General features: G+C 44.2%; 2 protein-coding genes across 4 annotated transcripts; both read right to left on the bottom strand.

Moving 5' to 3' along the window:
• Positions 1-922: 922 nt before the first annotated feature.
• LOC100838072 lies at positions 923-3,912 on the bottom strand. Of its 2 annotated transcripts, none has more exons than XM_003564013.4 (2): positions 2,603-3,912; positions 923-1,934 (listed from the first exon to the last, which is right to left on the bottom strand). In XM_003564013.4, exon 1 carries the CDS (start codon positions 3,796-3,798, stop codon positions 2,644-2,646), a length of 1,155 nt encoding a protein of 384 aa, XP_003564061.1. In that variant the 5' UTR covers positions 3,799-3,912; the 3' UTR covers positions 923-1,934; positions 2,603-2,643. The 2 variants fall into 2 exon arrangements, 1 of the variants encoding a protein (XP_003564061.1); XR_729637.3 differs by having other exon boundaries at positions 949-1,934; positions 2,038-3,912.
• A 4,084-nt stretch (positions 3,913-7,996) lies between these two features.
• LOC100837765 lies at positions 7,997-11,314 on the bottom strand. Of its 2 annotated transcripts, XM_024457641.1 has the most exons (3): positions 9,999-11,314; positions 8,459-8,554; positions 7,997-8,352 (listed from the first exon to the last, which is right to left on the bottom strand). In XM_024457641.1, the coding sequence occupies exon 1, from the start codon at positions 11,213-11,215 to the stop codon at positions 10,052-10,054; it is 1,164 nt and encodes a 387-aa protein (XP_024313409.1). In that variant the 5' UTR covers positions 11,216-11,314; the 3' UTR covers positions 7,997-8,352; positions 8,459-8,554; positions 9,999-10,051. The 2 variants fall into 2 exon arrangements, with proteins under 2 accessions (XP_024313409.1, XP_024313408.1); XM_024457640.1 differs by having other exon boundaries at positions 7,997-8,554.
• Between the last annotated feature and the right edge of the window lie 2,196 nt (positions 11,315-13,510).

Raw genomic sequence — 13,510 nt, 5'->3', positions numbered from 1 at the left:
TTTGGTATTGGCCGGAGATTTCACAGTTGGATCGCAATGAAATTTTTAGCGTCGTAGAAGACACAATTCCGAACATTCTCACCGGAGGGATCGTCGAAACAGTTCGTGAGGTAGTGTATACCTTGCGAGAGAGAAAAGGAGGCTGGAGGAAGGAAAGAGTAGATGACTGAAGAGCAAGAGAAAGAAGAAGAACGCAACGTGAAAATAGCATCCTACCCTGTTGAGTTTGGTGAGGGGGTCTAAGATTGAAAGGGTTAAGGTCAAACATGTTTTTAACACTCAGGTCTTCATATCTTTGTTTCATCTCTTGGCAAAGTAGTTTTCTGTTATTTTATCACTTCAAGCGGTTTATTTACGGACCAGAGTAAAATAAACCAAGGAGACAAAAGGTGCAAGCGGTTTATTTACGCGTGCAAAAGATAACACTTAGGTCTTCATATCTTTGTTTCATCTCTTGGCAAAGTAGTTTTCTGTTATTTTATCACTTCAAGCGGTTTATTTACGGACCACAGTAAAATAAACCAAGGAGACAGAAAGTGCAAGCGGTTTATTTACGCCATATCTTTGTTTCATCTCTTGGCAAAGTAGTTTTCTGTTATTTTATCACTTCAAGCAATTTATTTACGGACCACAGTAAAATAAACCAGGGAGACAAAAAGTGCAAGCGGTTTATTTACGCGTGCAAAAGAATCGGATTTATTTCAGGGTTTTGAACCCTGACGCAACCTTCTGATCCGATGTGGTCATACATGGACAGTATCGTATATATTGGTTTAGGATAAGGGCATGCATCCATGTTTAACTCACACAGGTCACCACGTCAAACTAGGCATCAGTCCACCGTGACCCATTTGGAACTCAACACTTCATACATATGGATCGCTATATTGTTTTTTTTTACCCATTTGGAAATCAACACTTCTTCATACATATGGACCGCTATATTGCTTTTTTTCTCGAAAAAGAGAGATCTCATTGATCACAAAACTGTTACATCTGGGACATCCTCTAGGGGATTACTCCCAATGTCCGACTCGCTAGACCGAGCATAATTTGCTAAGTCATGACTAACACTATTTTGTGACCTCTGAAATTTAGACAACTTAATTTCTCTTTGTGAGGCTAACAAGCGCTGCACCTCCTTAACAAGGCTACAGTACCGAGACCTGTCAAGTTCATGAGTTTGGACCTGAACAATAAGTTGGGCGCAATCAGTCTCCACTTGAATCGGCAGCTCAGTCCGTTGGAGCCCTCCATGCATGCAGCCAATTCGGCCTCAAAAGCATCTCCCCAGAACGGCAAATAACGGACAGCACTGAACAACGTTGCTCCAATGCTGTCTTTTAGGATCATCCCAGCTCCCCCTTCGCCCGTGGCAGCAAGGAAGCTGCCATTAATATTCAACTTTGTCCAGCCCTCCGGGGGAGCTTGCCAGGGAACATCCACAGAGGCAGAGCAATCGCGTATGGTGGACTTCTGAAAAGAGGAGATACCAGCCAGGGATCGCTATATTGTTCATGAACTCTGTGGCATATACTGCTATACCTCCATAGCCGTGCCTTTTCTTCTTTTCCTTTTTGCTGGTAGCCATAGTTGAGTTATTAGCTTGGAAGAACATTGATCTGCTCCCTGGTCAAGATTGACATCGTCGACCAGAAAATCTGCTGTTTGCCGCAGCTTCTCAGAGGCATTTAGGAATTAGGAGCTTCAAGCGAGCTTCAGAGGCATTTAGGAGCTTAAGGCGAGCTTCAGAGCATTTAGGAGCTTTAGGTGAGCTTCAGAGGCATTTTGGAGCTTCAGGCGAGCTTCTCCTGTTTAAACAATATTCTCCTAGGTGATGCAACATACATACAAGTCAGCTACATTTGGCGCCTGTCCTCAATGTGCAGTAGCTACACCCTGATGCTCTCTGGACCGAAGACTAGCAGAAACACCTGAATAACAGCCATAGCATCAGAAACAGTAACCTGCATTGCCAGATCAGTACAAAGTTTGGTTTGACAGACTTCTGAAAGTCGAAGGTTAGCAGAAAAGTACCCCTCTTCTTCAAGGCGCAAAGGAGCTTCTCAGGAGCTAGCGAAGAAGATTAAAAAACTCTAGTTTGGTGGCCAACTGACAAGTTCCAATCTCCAATGACACACTGTATTCCTCGCTCAAAGCTAGTATAACCCATCATTAAACCTCATCGGATCAGCCAAGTTCATTGCGACCAATCCAGGGAAATACTTCATTCATTTCCCTCCCCCTCCATCTCTAATGTCTCAAAACAGAAATTTTCTACCCGATTAAACAAACATACTGCTATGTAGTGAGCAACATTAAGATCTGCAGCATTCGGCCAAGGCAATCCATCTTGGCAAATACCACACTTAATGTGTCATGCCACTATTTCCCCCTAATTCAATTAGTAGTTCATGGATATCAACCAACAAAACTGTGAGAGATGGGCAATAAATTCAGAATTTCGAATGCACGATGGTATCAGCAAATGGAACTTGTCATGGTACCGTTAATAAGATCAGCGGCAATTCTGTTTCAGCATCATTGCTAAAATCAAACAAAGATTATGAAATGACAACAATGCTAAGTGAATGGCTATTACCATGAACAATGGAATGAACCTTCAAAATCCCTAGAAAGGTGTCAAGGTTGAAGTTCAGAGGGTATTTTCCCTGCACGAGCTGCGGCATAAACATCTGCGAGCGTGGGAACACTCTCCTCGTAATAGTCGATATATCTTGAAATGAAGTAACTTTCAGTCGCAACAGCCATTGAGCAATAGTCAACACTTATCCCCTTGCTGTGCAGTATCTTCATGATGATAAATCGAGGTACCAGCCTCCCCTCCAGGCTGTAACTCAACAGTCCAGGCCTGTGCACAATGTAATTTGGCTCAAGACCAACCTTGGTGACGAGGAACTCCACCGTACTGCGCAGGTTGCCATCAGATGCTCTTAGGATGCTTGGGTGCTTGACGACCGCGAACTTCACCTGGTCGTCAGAGCACCCAAGGGCCTTCTTCAGCAACTCTATTTTTGAAGCAATCTTCTCCTGGCTCATGCAGGAGACAGTTGCAAGCGCATACTTGAACTGCCCTGAGCCACGCGGTACTCCGAGCTCCTCCGCGCGTCTGACTAACACCTTGAGTTTATCCGGGCTGCTGACAATCGCCCACATCCCACTGAGACCGGTCTTGGCGAGATCACGGATACTTAACCCGCACCGCAGAAGAAGTTCAATGTTGGGCTTAACCACAGCGTCAATGTCACGCCTTAGGATGGAAGAACCTCCTAGAGCCCCCCTGGATGTGAGATGGATCAACTCGTCGAAGGAGCCAACTAGCGGGATCCAAAACTGGAGCCTGCTGGCGATGTCGCAGGAGCGGAGCACGGGGGCGCCGACCAAGATGAGGCGCGCGATGTCGGAATCGGATAGGCCGAGATCGCGGAGCTGGGCGACGCGCGGGGCGAGGGTCTCGTCCACCTTGGAGCAGAGGAACCGCGGGTCGGCGGAGACGACGGCGGCGACGTCGGAGCCGGAGAGGCCGAGGCTGGAGAGGAAGGCGAGGACGGCGTCGGGGTTGGAGGGGGACTTGAGGTGGGAGAGGTGCTTGGACGCCCTGACGGTTTGGGCCCGGGTGAGGCCGCAGGAGGTGACGAGGTAGTCCTCGACGGAGAAAGGGGATCCGGTGGAGGTGGACGCGGTGGCGGCGAGGTGGCGGTGGAGGGTGGACGTGGGGAGAGGGACGGCGCTGCCGTTGCGGAGGAGGGAGAGCAGCCGCTTTTGGAGGCGGAGCATGGCGGCGGCGGCGGCGGCGAAATGCTATTGCTCGCTGTCTGCTGGGGTCGACGATGGTAGGGTTGATTGATGGCGGCCGGTTCGTTGTGGTCACGGTCCAGCCTGACCAGCTCATCTGCTACAAAACCGTTGTGGACACTTTCACAGCCGTAGTTTGGCGTGAAAAAAACGGTTTAGAGTGGTATTTTGAAATGGATGGTTATTTGAGTGCTATTTTTAAACCTTTGGTTCTGCGTGGTGGTATCTTGTCAATTTTCTCTTCGTCATTTCAAGTCGGATGAAACTGGAAGATGACCCCAAATCTTAACGATGATTTCTACGTTGATGACCTCAAATCGTTGTGGTCATGGCCGGAATGCTTGTACATAAAGTGAAAGAGTAGGAACTTCTAAAAAGAAAAATGATGATCTCGTTGTAGACCCTTTTTTTTCAGTCCAAATACAAGGTGGATGGACATTGTGCTATAAAAGTGCGGTTGCAACTTAACTGAAAAAAAAAGACGTGGCAATATTTAAGTTGCTTGATTTTTAAACAAAAAGTTTAAATCTAAGTCGACGAATCAGAGTCATTGGATTAGTATCTAGATCTACTTTTACCTTTTTTTTTCATCATCCGTTATGAATCTTAAAGCACAAATCATATCCAACGGCTGAGGAATCAACTCCTTTTAGACATTGTGCTACAAAAGGCCTTTTTCTAACAAGCTATGGTTTAAACAAAAACAAAATTGTGAATTGACATTGTGCTATAAATGCACACTTGCAAATCATGGTGAAAGAATAGTGCAACATGCACCCCATGGAAAAAATTGGTACAATTTGAATAGCTTACTCGGGTTTGCTAAAAATCATAGTTGATTGATTTTTGGTTAAATCACCGTTAGGTTTTCGGCCATTGGATGTATGTTAAGATCTCTGCTACTCTATACAGTTCTTAGCCTGTTTTGTTTGAGTGATGATGTTCCGTACATTTTTTTAGAACAACAATCTTTTTTTTTGCGGGGATTCTAGAACAACAATCCAACTTTATTGATTCAAAAAAAGCACTCCCTCCATCACATATTAACTAACTCAAATTTATACAAATATGGATGTATCTATATTTAAAAAGTGTCTAGATAAATGTAATAGAAAATCAATTAATATGAGACGGAGGGAGTACAATAGATCGCTACAATCGAAACAAGCATAAGGAGCGAAGATCCGCTATGTATATATAACTAAAAACTCCATCATGGTCCTTCGAAATCAACATCTTTAGACTCATCTTTCGTATCTTCACGTTCCTCCATGTATTCGGTAATGCATGCCTGATTTGAGCAGCCTTGCTTTCAATTTTTTGGGCCAGGGCCATCAAGATATCAAATGTGTTCTTGTTTGTTTCTTCAGGGGAATGTTTTCTTTGTTTGGGCCCTAAGTTTGAATTGAGCGTGTACAGCCCGTTAGAGCCTTTTGACCCTAAAAAGAACGTATTGTAGGCGGCTACTGCGGGTTGAAATTTCACATATTTTTTCAGTAAAATAAACAAAGCCGAATCATAGACCGCCATAGACGTAAGAAGCAATTTCGATCGACTGCGTTTTTTACAAAAAAAAAACAAAGTCGAGTAGTCGTCTGGGGACGATCGGCCGATACATTCAAGGACTTTCCTTACCTTTCTCCCTGTAACAACAGGACGTACATCACTTTGCATTTTGTGTTGGCTTTGAACCGAGCCAAAAACTTTGTGCGATATTATATACCATTGCCAGAGCCCAGAGATCACTCTGCTCCGGCAACAACAGGGTTTCGGGGGCGGGGCACACAAGAGATGAAAAGATTCAACATCCAATTCGTATTTTATGATTCAGATTTCAGAGTGGCATGCCGCATGCATATGTGCCATGCATGCCATGGCCGAAGCGGAAATGGCATTTGGCTCTGGCAGAAGATACATTCCACTATGACAATGTTAGCACGCATGTACTCCAGTACATTCTTATTCAACACACAAGAGTCGTTTATTCTTCCGTGGTCACTCACTCCTCCATGCGCTGGGCACCTCCCGATGGAGCGAATCGAATTCACGGACCTCATGCCCGTCCCCGGGGCATCGTCGACACGGCCGGCGGCCCGCCGACAGTATAGGCTGCAAAACACACGGATTTGCTAGGGAACAGTCGTCGACGACTGAAACTAACATACTCTAAGTATAGTAATAACTGAATCAAATCAGCTACATGGCTTGATGGTTTGTGAATGTTACCACTGTTTTAGAGGTCACGGGTTCGGATCCCATCCCGGCCAATTTTTTTTTTCTATTTCTGATTTATAATTTCTATCTCATTTCGTTTTTGTTTTTAAATTCTTATTCCTCTTAATTTTTGCAACTGTAATTTTTGTTTCCTCTTAGCTGAAATAAAACAGCGACAGTAATTTTCTCCGTCGCATGAGATTGCGACTGTAATTTTACAATTGCACCGTAATTTTTTTTTAAAGGGAGGAAGGAAAAAGGCAACAAAAAAAACTACTCCTTCCAATTCATATTACTTGTCTCGAATTTGCCCAAATATGGATGTATCTATGTTTAAAAGGTGTCTAGATACATGCAATATTTCAACAAGTAATTCCGACCGGAGGTAGTATCAATTTTGCAACTGAAAATTTAGGTGCATTTTAAAAACTGCAAGTGAAATTTTATGTGCAATTTAAAATTTGCAAGTGAAATTTTATGCACAAATTTAAAAATGGCACATGAAATTGTATATGCAAATTTCTAGGCATGGATTGTTTTCCGTACGTGTGCATTCAATTCAATCGTCGTGCATGCACAAGCATGATGGCTCATGCATTCAATCTCGTGCATGCAGAATTGCAGATGCAGGGATTGATTTCCGTCCAGCACATGCACATGCACATGCACGGATTGATTTCCGTCCAGGACTATCGACTGCGATTTTCTTAATCTCAGTCGTCTGATCCCTAGCCAATCCCCAAAACAAAACACCAATGTAGCTAAGTGAGCCGGAGCCCGGAGGCGGAGCAAGAAATTGACAAAGAGAGCTAATAGAGCCCGGAAACTTGAATGCAGGAGCAGCCGAGCAGCTGCTTGCGCTTACAGCCGCATCTGGTGCCGGCGGGGAGGGCGGCTCTGGAGTCGATGGCGGCCTGGACGAGCTTGTGGACGCTGATGGCCTGCTCGTCGGCGGGGGTGATGATGCGGCAGATGCAGAGCAGGTCCGACAATCTTGATCTCGGCGCGGCAGACGCGGTCCGGGCGGACGTACAGGCCCTGCCGCCCGATGCTCCCGGCGCACACGCGGAAGATGTACTCCTTCTCCTGGTCGCAGTCGATCCTCCCCGGCCCCGCCGCCAGCGCCGGCGCCGCCAACGCCAGGATCGAGCCCAGCACCAGCAGCCTCACCAGGACAACAGCAGCTCCTCCTCCTCCTCCTCCCATGAGCTCTGCCTGCTTAGCTTAGCTAGCTGGGGTGCGGTTTGTGAGTGGCAAATGGCGATGTTGGTCTTGAATTTGTTGTGTACTACTGCTTGTGCGGACAATGCTCGCAGTTGGCACTGGTATATATAGCCTCCTGAGACGCTGCAGGCTTTTTTTTTGTTCTTGAGAAATTAATCTTGGAACTGCTAGTTAGCCGGCACTTCACTGAGTCTGGTTATCAGGAGTAGGTGTGATCGACCAGAGTCATCAAGGCAGCTCGTTCCAGCCATGGAAGGAACTGAACTACAGACCGATCAGGCTGCACGGTTGGTCAATACGGAGATAAGAACGCCTACTCCTTTCGCAATGTAGGGGCCCAAAGAAGAAGGCGAATAACTTCCATGGATCATCGATGCCATGTGTGCCTCCTTGAGTCTGGATCATAACCGTCGGTGTCAAGGACCTGAGTCATCGAGGCTCCTGCTAAGCAAGCATGAACTCAACTCAACTGCAGGAGCTGCATGGCTATATCAAGTGGCAGTCTCAGAATGGCTTTAGAACTGTCTGGGCTTATTCGTGTTGAGACTGGCGTTAGGTAATCTACTTGAGGATTGTGGCATTAAGATGGTTTGGGCACTTATAGACCCACTGAACTGGGAGGATTGGAACATCCTTGCATAGTTGCATGTGTGCCTAACTAGGCCCTTTAAATGCGCCCTGCATATTTGGGACAGTTGCATGCTGCACTTTCGGTACTTAAGTCAAATTTGAACAAACTACAAAACTTCGCAACAATTACTAATTTTTGGAACAGGCAGGCGTTCATGCTACAAGTTGTCCAAGCATCGCTCCGAGAACAGCTGCAAATCAGAGACTCCTCGCTTCTGCATACTACTCACGCTTCTACTGTACAACAGTCAGCAGATAGTCGCGCTATCAAACAGGATTAGTTTGCCCCTGTTTTTAGATAAAAACAATTATTCCAGTCAATTGCCAACTCTTGAGGGTCCATTCTGTGGAACGAAAAACAAAAATTGCCCCACTGACTTATGTCCTACCAAACCTTTTTTTCCATCAGGTTCTTCATCAGAATCATATTCTTGATCAGCAATTGTAAGAGAATCTTCATGCTCAACACTTCAACAACAGTTTCAAGTTCCAGATAAGCTTATGTTGAACAGGCACCAATGTACGTACACTTGGAAATAAAGCACACCATGGAGTGGCACATGCCCAAATATACCTTTCGATGTATTTCTGCCCTTCCGTCTTCAATGTCCGAGATTCCACTAAATACTGTTGCCAACTGGGATCTTGAAACTTAATACAAAACATAGACCTGGAACAAAGGCATTGAACTAAATGAGATTTTTCCTTGCAGTACCTTTGTAAAAGTGACAACCTGAGTGTTTGACACGAGAAAACACTTCGATGAGGGGAAGTATCTCTCATTCGCACCAGAGAAAAATAAATAAGCAAGTGCGCGGGTGTGCCAGTGCAAGTACACAAATAAAAGTTTAAGGAACATAAACTTTATTAATCTCTCTTGGAGAAATAAAAATTTACAAAATCCCTTATATAAATTGTGCTCTGTGGCCTGCTAGTGCGGCCAGACTAACTGTGGCGATGTGGTCTCCTAGTTCCTGGTCCTTCAGAAACATATATGTGGTCATCATCTTCAGTCTCCGCTTCATGCATGGTAATGGGGATGTGTGTGCCAGCGGCAGCAGTATCCGTATCTTGCCGGTACCCAACCCGCAGGTAGCATGGCCGTTACTCCAGCCATATATCTGGTTTGTAGCTGTATGGATGATCTCTGATGGTTTTTGTTCGCAGTTCACAAAAAGATGCACGGTATGTTTGAAAAACCGAGGAGCAAGACAAACCTAGAGTTTGGAGGAGTACTATCAAAATAGAAGCTACAAAAAGGAGTCACACTCTTCTTCGCCCACAAGTAGCTGCTATGAAAACCATTTGTTTCCTATTCTGCAATCTTGTAATTGTCCCATGTGTGAATCTGACTTATGTTACTCCGTAAGAAAATTGCACCGTTTCATGTTTGAAATTTGAGGTCAAACATTTGCAATGATATTTTTGATAAGACAGGGCATGTTTATGCATAAAATTCATGAGCTTGTGCCCAAATTGGTATATTCACACATGTGAGAAGATGGTCCTTGTCCATTATTTTGTTAGATTTTTCATATCCATGATTTGTTATTAAGAGCCAATAGGGTCAAACATGGCATTAGGGGCTTGTGTTAGTAATTTGCAGTGAAGATGTGGTTTTGTGGAAAAAATAAAAAAGGTGCGGCAAGTTGAACTAAGTATGAAATTTACTCAAAACTATGCAACGACACATTCATTTCTGCTGGATATCCAAGTTAATTTTAGGGTAGCATCACATCAGAACAGCACTTTACACAATAAATTTCACAAGATTAAATGCGAGAGAAACTAAAAAAATTGCAACAATGCACAACTGCGGTGAACTTCCGAAAAGATGGTCTAAACTCTTAAATCAGGAACTCCGAAATTATAACAGCATAGCAGGAGACATTTTGCAAAAATTCATGGCGGTGAAAACAGCTACACATGCTACATGTTTTACTCATTACTGTTTTCAACTTTCATAACTGAACCTGTAAAAAAACCTTGATCACAAAACATGTGGTGAGAATCATATCAGGAACAGAACTTTCTGTAAGGAATTATCAACATGTTAATTCGTAGCAAATTTTAGTCCATGCCAGAATGAATTAGGATTTAAGGCAATGGAAAACCTCAACGCTTTCCTTTGTTGTCCAACAGTCTTCTTTACATCCCCGGAACAAGCTTACTTTTCAGTCTTCTGGCTAAGCATCTCCATTTGGCACTTTTTCCCAAGACACGCAGAGGCATAATCATCAGCGAGGCCTGGGATGGTTTCCTTGTAAGGATCCACAAATTTCTGCACAAACTTCTTCTCAGCCATTGATGCTGTGGCATAGTAGTCCAACTCCACATTCAGTAATCCTTTCTGCCTGAGAACCTTGAGCAGGCAGTGCCGGGGCATCAACCGCTTCTCAAGGCTATACATGATCAGCACTGGCCTTCGAGCAATGTACCGTGCCTCCAGAGAGACATCCTTCATTAAGAACTCCATATTTTGCCGAATCTTTCCATCGGATGAAGCCAGGGCTTGCGGCGCCTTCTTTGCAATCATCAAAATATCATCCCGTGAAAACCCAAGCTTGTGTAACAGACGTATTTTCATGGTGACGTTCTCCTTGCTCATGAAGGCAAGTGTAGCGAGTGCACGGCGGAAAATCCTTGAGCCCCGGTCCACGCCTAACTCCTCCACTCGCGCCACGGCGCCCAGGAGAAACTTGGGGTTCACGGTGATCAGCCGAGAGGAGTACAAGGTTAAATCGGCAATATCGCAAGCACTTATCCCACATTCCTTAAGGATGGTCAGGTTTGGCTTGACCACCTTCTCGAGGCTGACGCTGAGGAGATCGCTATTTGACTTGGCGAGCGGGAGCAGGTTATCGTAGGAGCCGAAGATTTGGAGCCAGAATTGGAGGTTGCCGCGGAGAGAGCCCGTGCGGCGGATCGAGAGAATGTGCACGATCTGCGAAGGCGAGAGGCCGAGTTCGCTAAGCTCGGTGAAGCGGGGAGCAAGGACTCTCCTCACGCTGGCGAACAGGAGCCGTGGGTCGGCGGCCACGGCGGCGGCGATGTCGGAGTGGGGGACGCCGAGGCCCGAGAGGAAGGACAGCGTCGCCTCAGGCTTGGAGGGAGACTTGATGTTGGAGAGCAATCTGGAGGCCTTGAGGGCTTGTGCTCGGGTAAGGCCGCAGTTGGCGACGAGGTAATCGTCGACGGAGAAGGGTCTGGGGGGGATGGATGCGACGGTGGTGGACAAGAGGCGGTGGAGGGGAACGTGGTGGCAGGCGGGGAGATGGGATGGCGAACCGAGGAGGGGGGAAAGGACGCTAGTTCGGAGGTGGTGGATCATGGCGATCAGCAGCGGCGGCGGCGGCGAGTGCTAGGGTAAGCGGCGGCAGCGGCGAGCGGAATCTTTTCTCGAGAAAAACGTGGGCTGGTAAAATGGGCTGCAAATTGATCGGACTAGTCCAGAAGCCAGCCCATATTTGTGCGCCCCACAGGCCTCGTTTTGATCGAAGGAACAAATTAGCAACCCCATGATCTTCGCTCAAAAAAAAAGAAAGCAACCCAATGATCGTTTTTTAGCGGCCGGTTTTTTAGGGGAAAATTAAGTATGATCATATTTTAGATGAATTAGCAATGTACTCCATCTGTTTCGAATTGATTGGCGCCATCAATTTCACAAAAAGAAAACTGTTAATTTCCGAAATCAACAACCCGAAAAACAACAGGTTTTTTTCCGCAAAAGTTCTGATAGAACATGAAATGCATGTTTATTTCAAAAATTAACAGGGTTTTCTTCGCAAAACTGCCAGCGCCAATCAATTGGGAACGGAGGAAGTACAATATTGGTGTATATTTCATGGAAGCCATATTTCATTTCCGAGAATCTGTTCTAAAAAGAAATTCATTTCTGAGAATTTATTTTTGTTGAACCAGTCCTAAGAAAATATAAAAAAAACTCAGTAATCTTATAGAAATGCAAGTGCAAAACCGAGACAACTACATGAACTAGTTAGTGGCCTGTGCGTTGCTACTGAACAATATAAATGTTTAAATGCATTCGCCAACAGTAGCTACATTTCATAAGCAATCATGATGAGAGAACATGATCTAGGTTTTATGTTTACATGCAGACAGAACATCAAATACTATAACTGAAAGGATCAACTATATAACTAATGGGTGATACAATTTGTCATGTATTGCTTAGCATACATATTATAACAAAAAGAAAATATATTTTATGAGCAACTTTTAGAACTGAATCCGTAGAGCACCATCAAAAGATCTCCTTAATAAATGATGCATCAGTATTTGTCTCAAAATGCACACTTTGTTTCCACCAAATCTATAGCTCACCTAGGTTCATCAAAGAACACTTCTCCATTCGTGAGATGGTCTAACAGAAATGATACATCAATGTAAACATTAGTTATTTTAATCTATAGCCATGTGTTTTCATGTGCTCAACAATGGAAGAAATAAGATTAGGATTATAGATGCCACTCGGCACAAAAAAAGTGGAACTCCGTGACGCCATTAGGCACACAACTAACATAACTGGATGCATAAATAATTCAGAGCATAACGAGTAACAAAGTGATCGTGACAGAGAGAAAAAATTATATCCAAGGGGAGTTTGAAGCTCCAGTTATATCTTGTTCGCAGCTAATCCAAAATGTGTAAAAGAGGACCACATACATGATCTTTAAAAGTGTGTTCATGAATAAACTAACCATTAGGAACAATTGTGCTTAACCGGTAATTAACTATCAAAGGCACATCATAATAGCAAACTATCTCCCCTTTTTGCACGCCCGTCACCCTATTTTTTTAAAAGTAGCTCATGCAATTCCAGGAAAAAGCCCAAGATCCCGCCAAAGTATTTCGTCTACTTTAACCTGTCGTACCAAAAGAAAACGGAGCATTAAAAGATTCAGAGAACGTTATGAACCAATTGAAACTAAATCAAGATCCTTCCCTATTTTTCTCATAAACCTTTTCAGCGATAAAACAATAGCTGCTTTATAAATAACAATAAAAGAGGCATATTTTCAAGGGGAAAAAACCGGCTGGATGTTCTTGGTCTATTGCACAATATACACAAGGAGACTTGAGCAGTTCACAATGTGCAGTCCCACTATCTCCGTGTTTTCGCATGCTGCAACTCCAACTCTAATTTCAAACAATGAATGGAAAAATACCTCTTTACATATCAAGGATCCAAATCAATTGTTAGTGGAAGACTTCCGTGTGTACCTGTTATAACCATGTGTTTTCCTGTGGTCAACAATGGAAGAAATTAGATTTTTATTTCCGAGACATTGAGTTCTCCACACCATTATTGGTAGAATCATCATCCTGCCTCATCGAGGATGATATCCAATATGCTGAAATAAATCAACTACAACAATAATAGAATGTTCACAAACTGAACCAGAAGCTCGTACGTCATGGTATTAGACCATTAGTATTGGCAACAAATTAATAGCAAGGAATGTTCACCAATTTACATGTTAAACGTTGTTGTCTATTAATCCAACAAATCAAGTAGCTGTACCAGGTTAGGAAAAAAACAATAAATCCTTCAGAAAGAGCAGGTAGCTTTGGATACTTTTGAGCTATGCAGAAGGCACTGCAA

This window comes from Brachypodium distachyon, chromosome 1 (genome assembly GCF_000005505.3).
Source record: "Brachypodium distachyon strain Bd21 chromosome 1, Brachypodium_distachyon_v3.0, whole genome shotgun sequence".
NCBI classification, from domain to species: domain Eukaryota; kingdom Viridiplantae; phylum Streptophyta; class Magnoliopsida; order Poales; family Poaceae; genus Brachypodium; species Brachypodium distachyon.
Note: the sequence above shows the minus strand (reverse complement) of the source record. Positions and strands in the feature narration are given on the sequence as shown.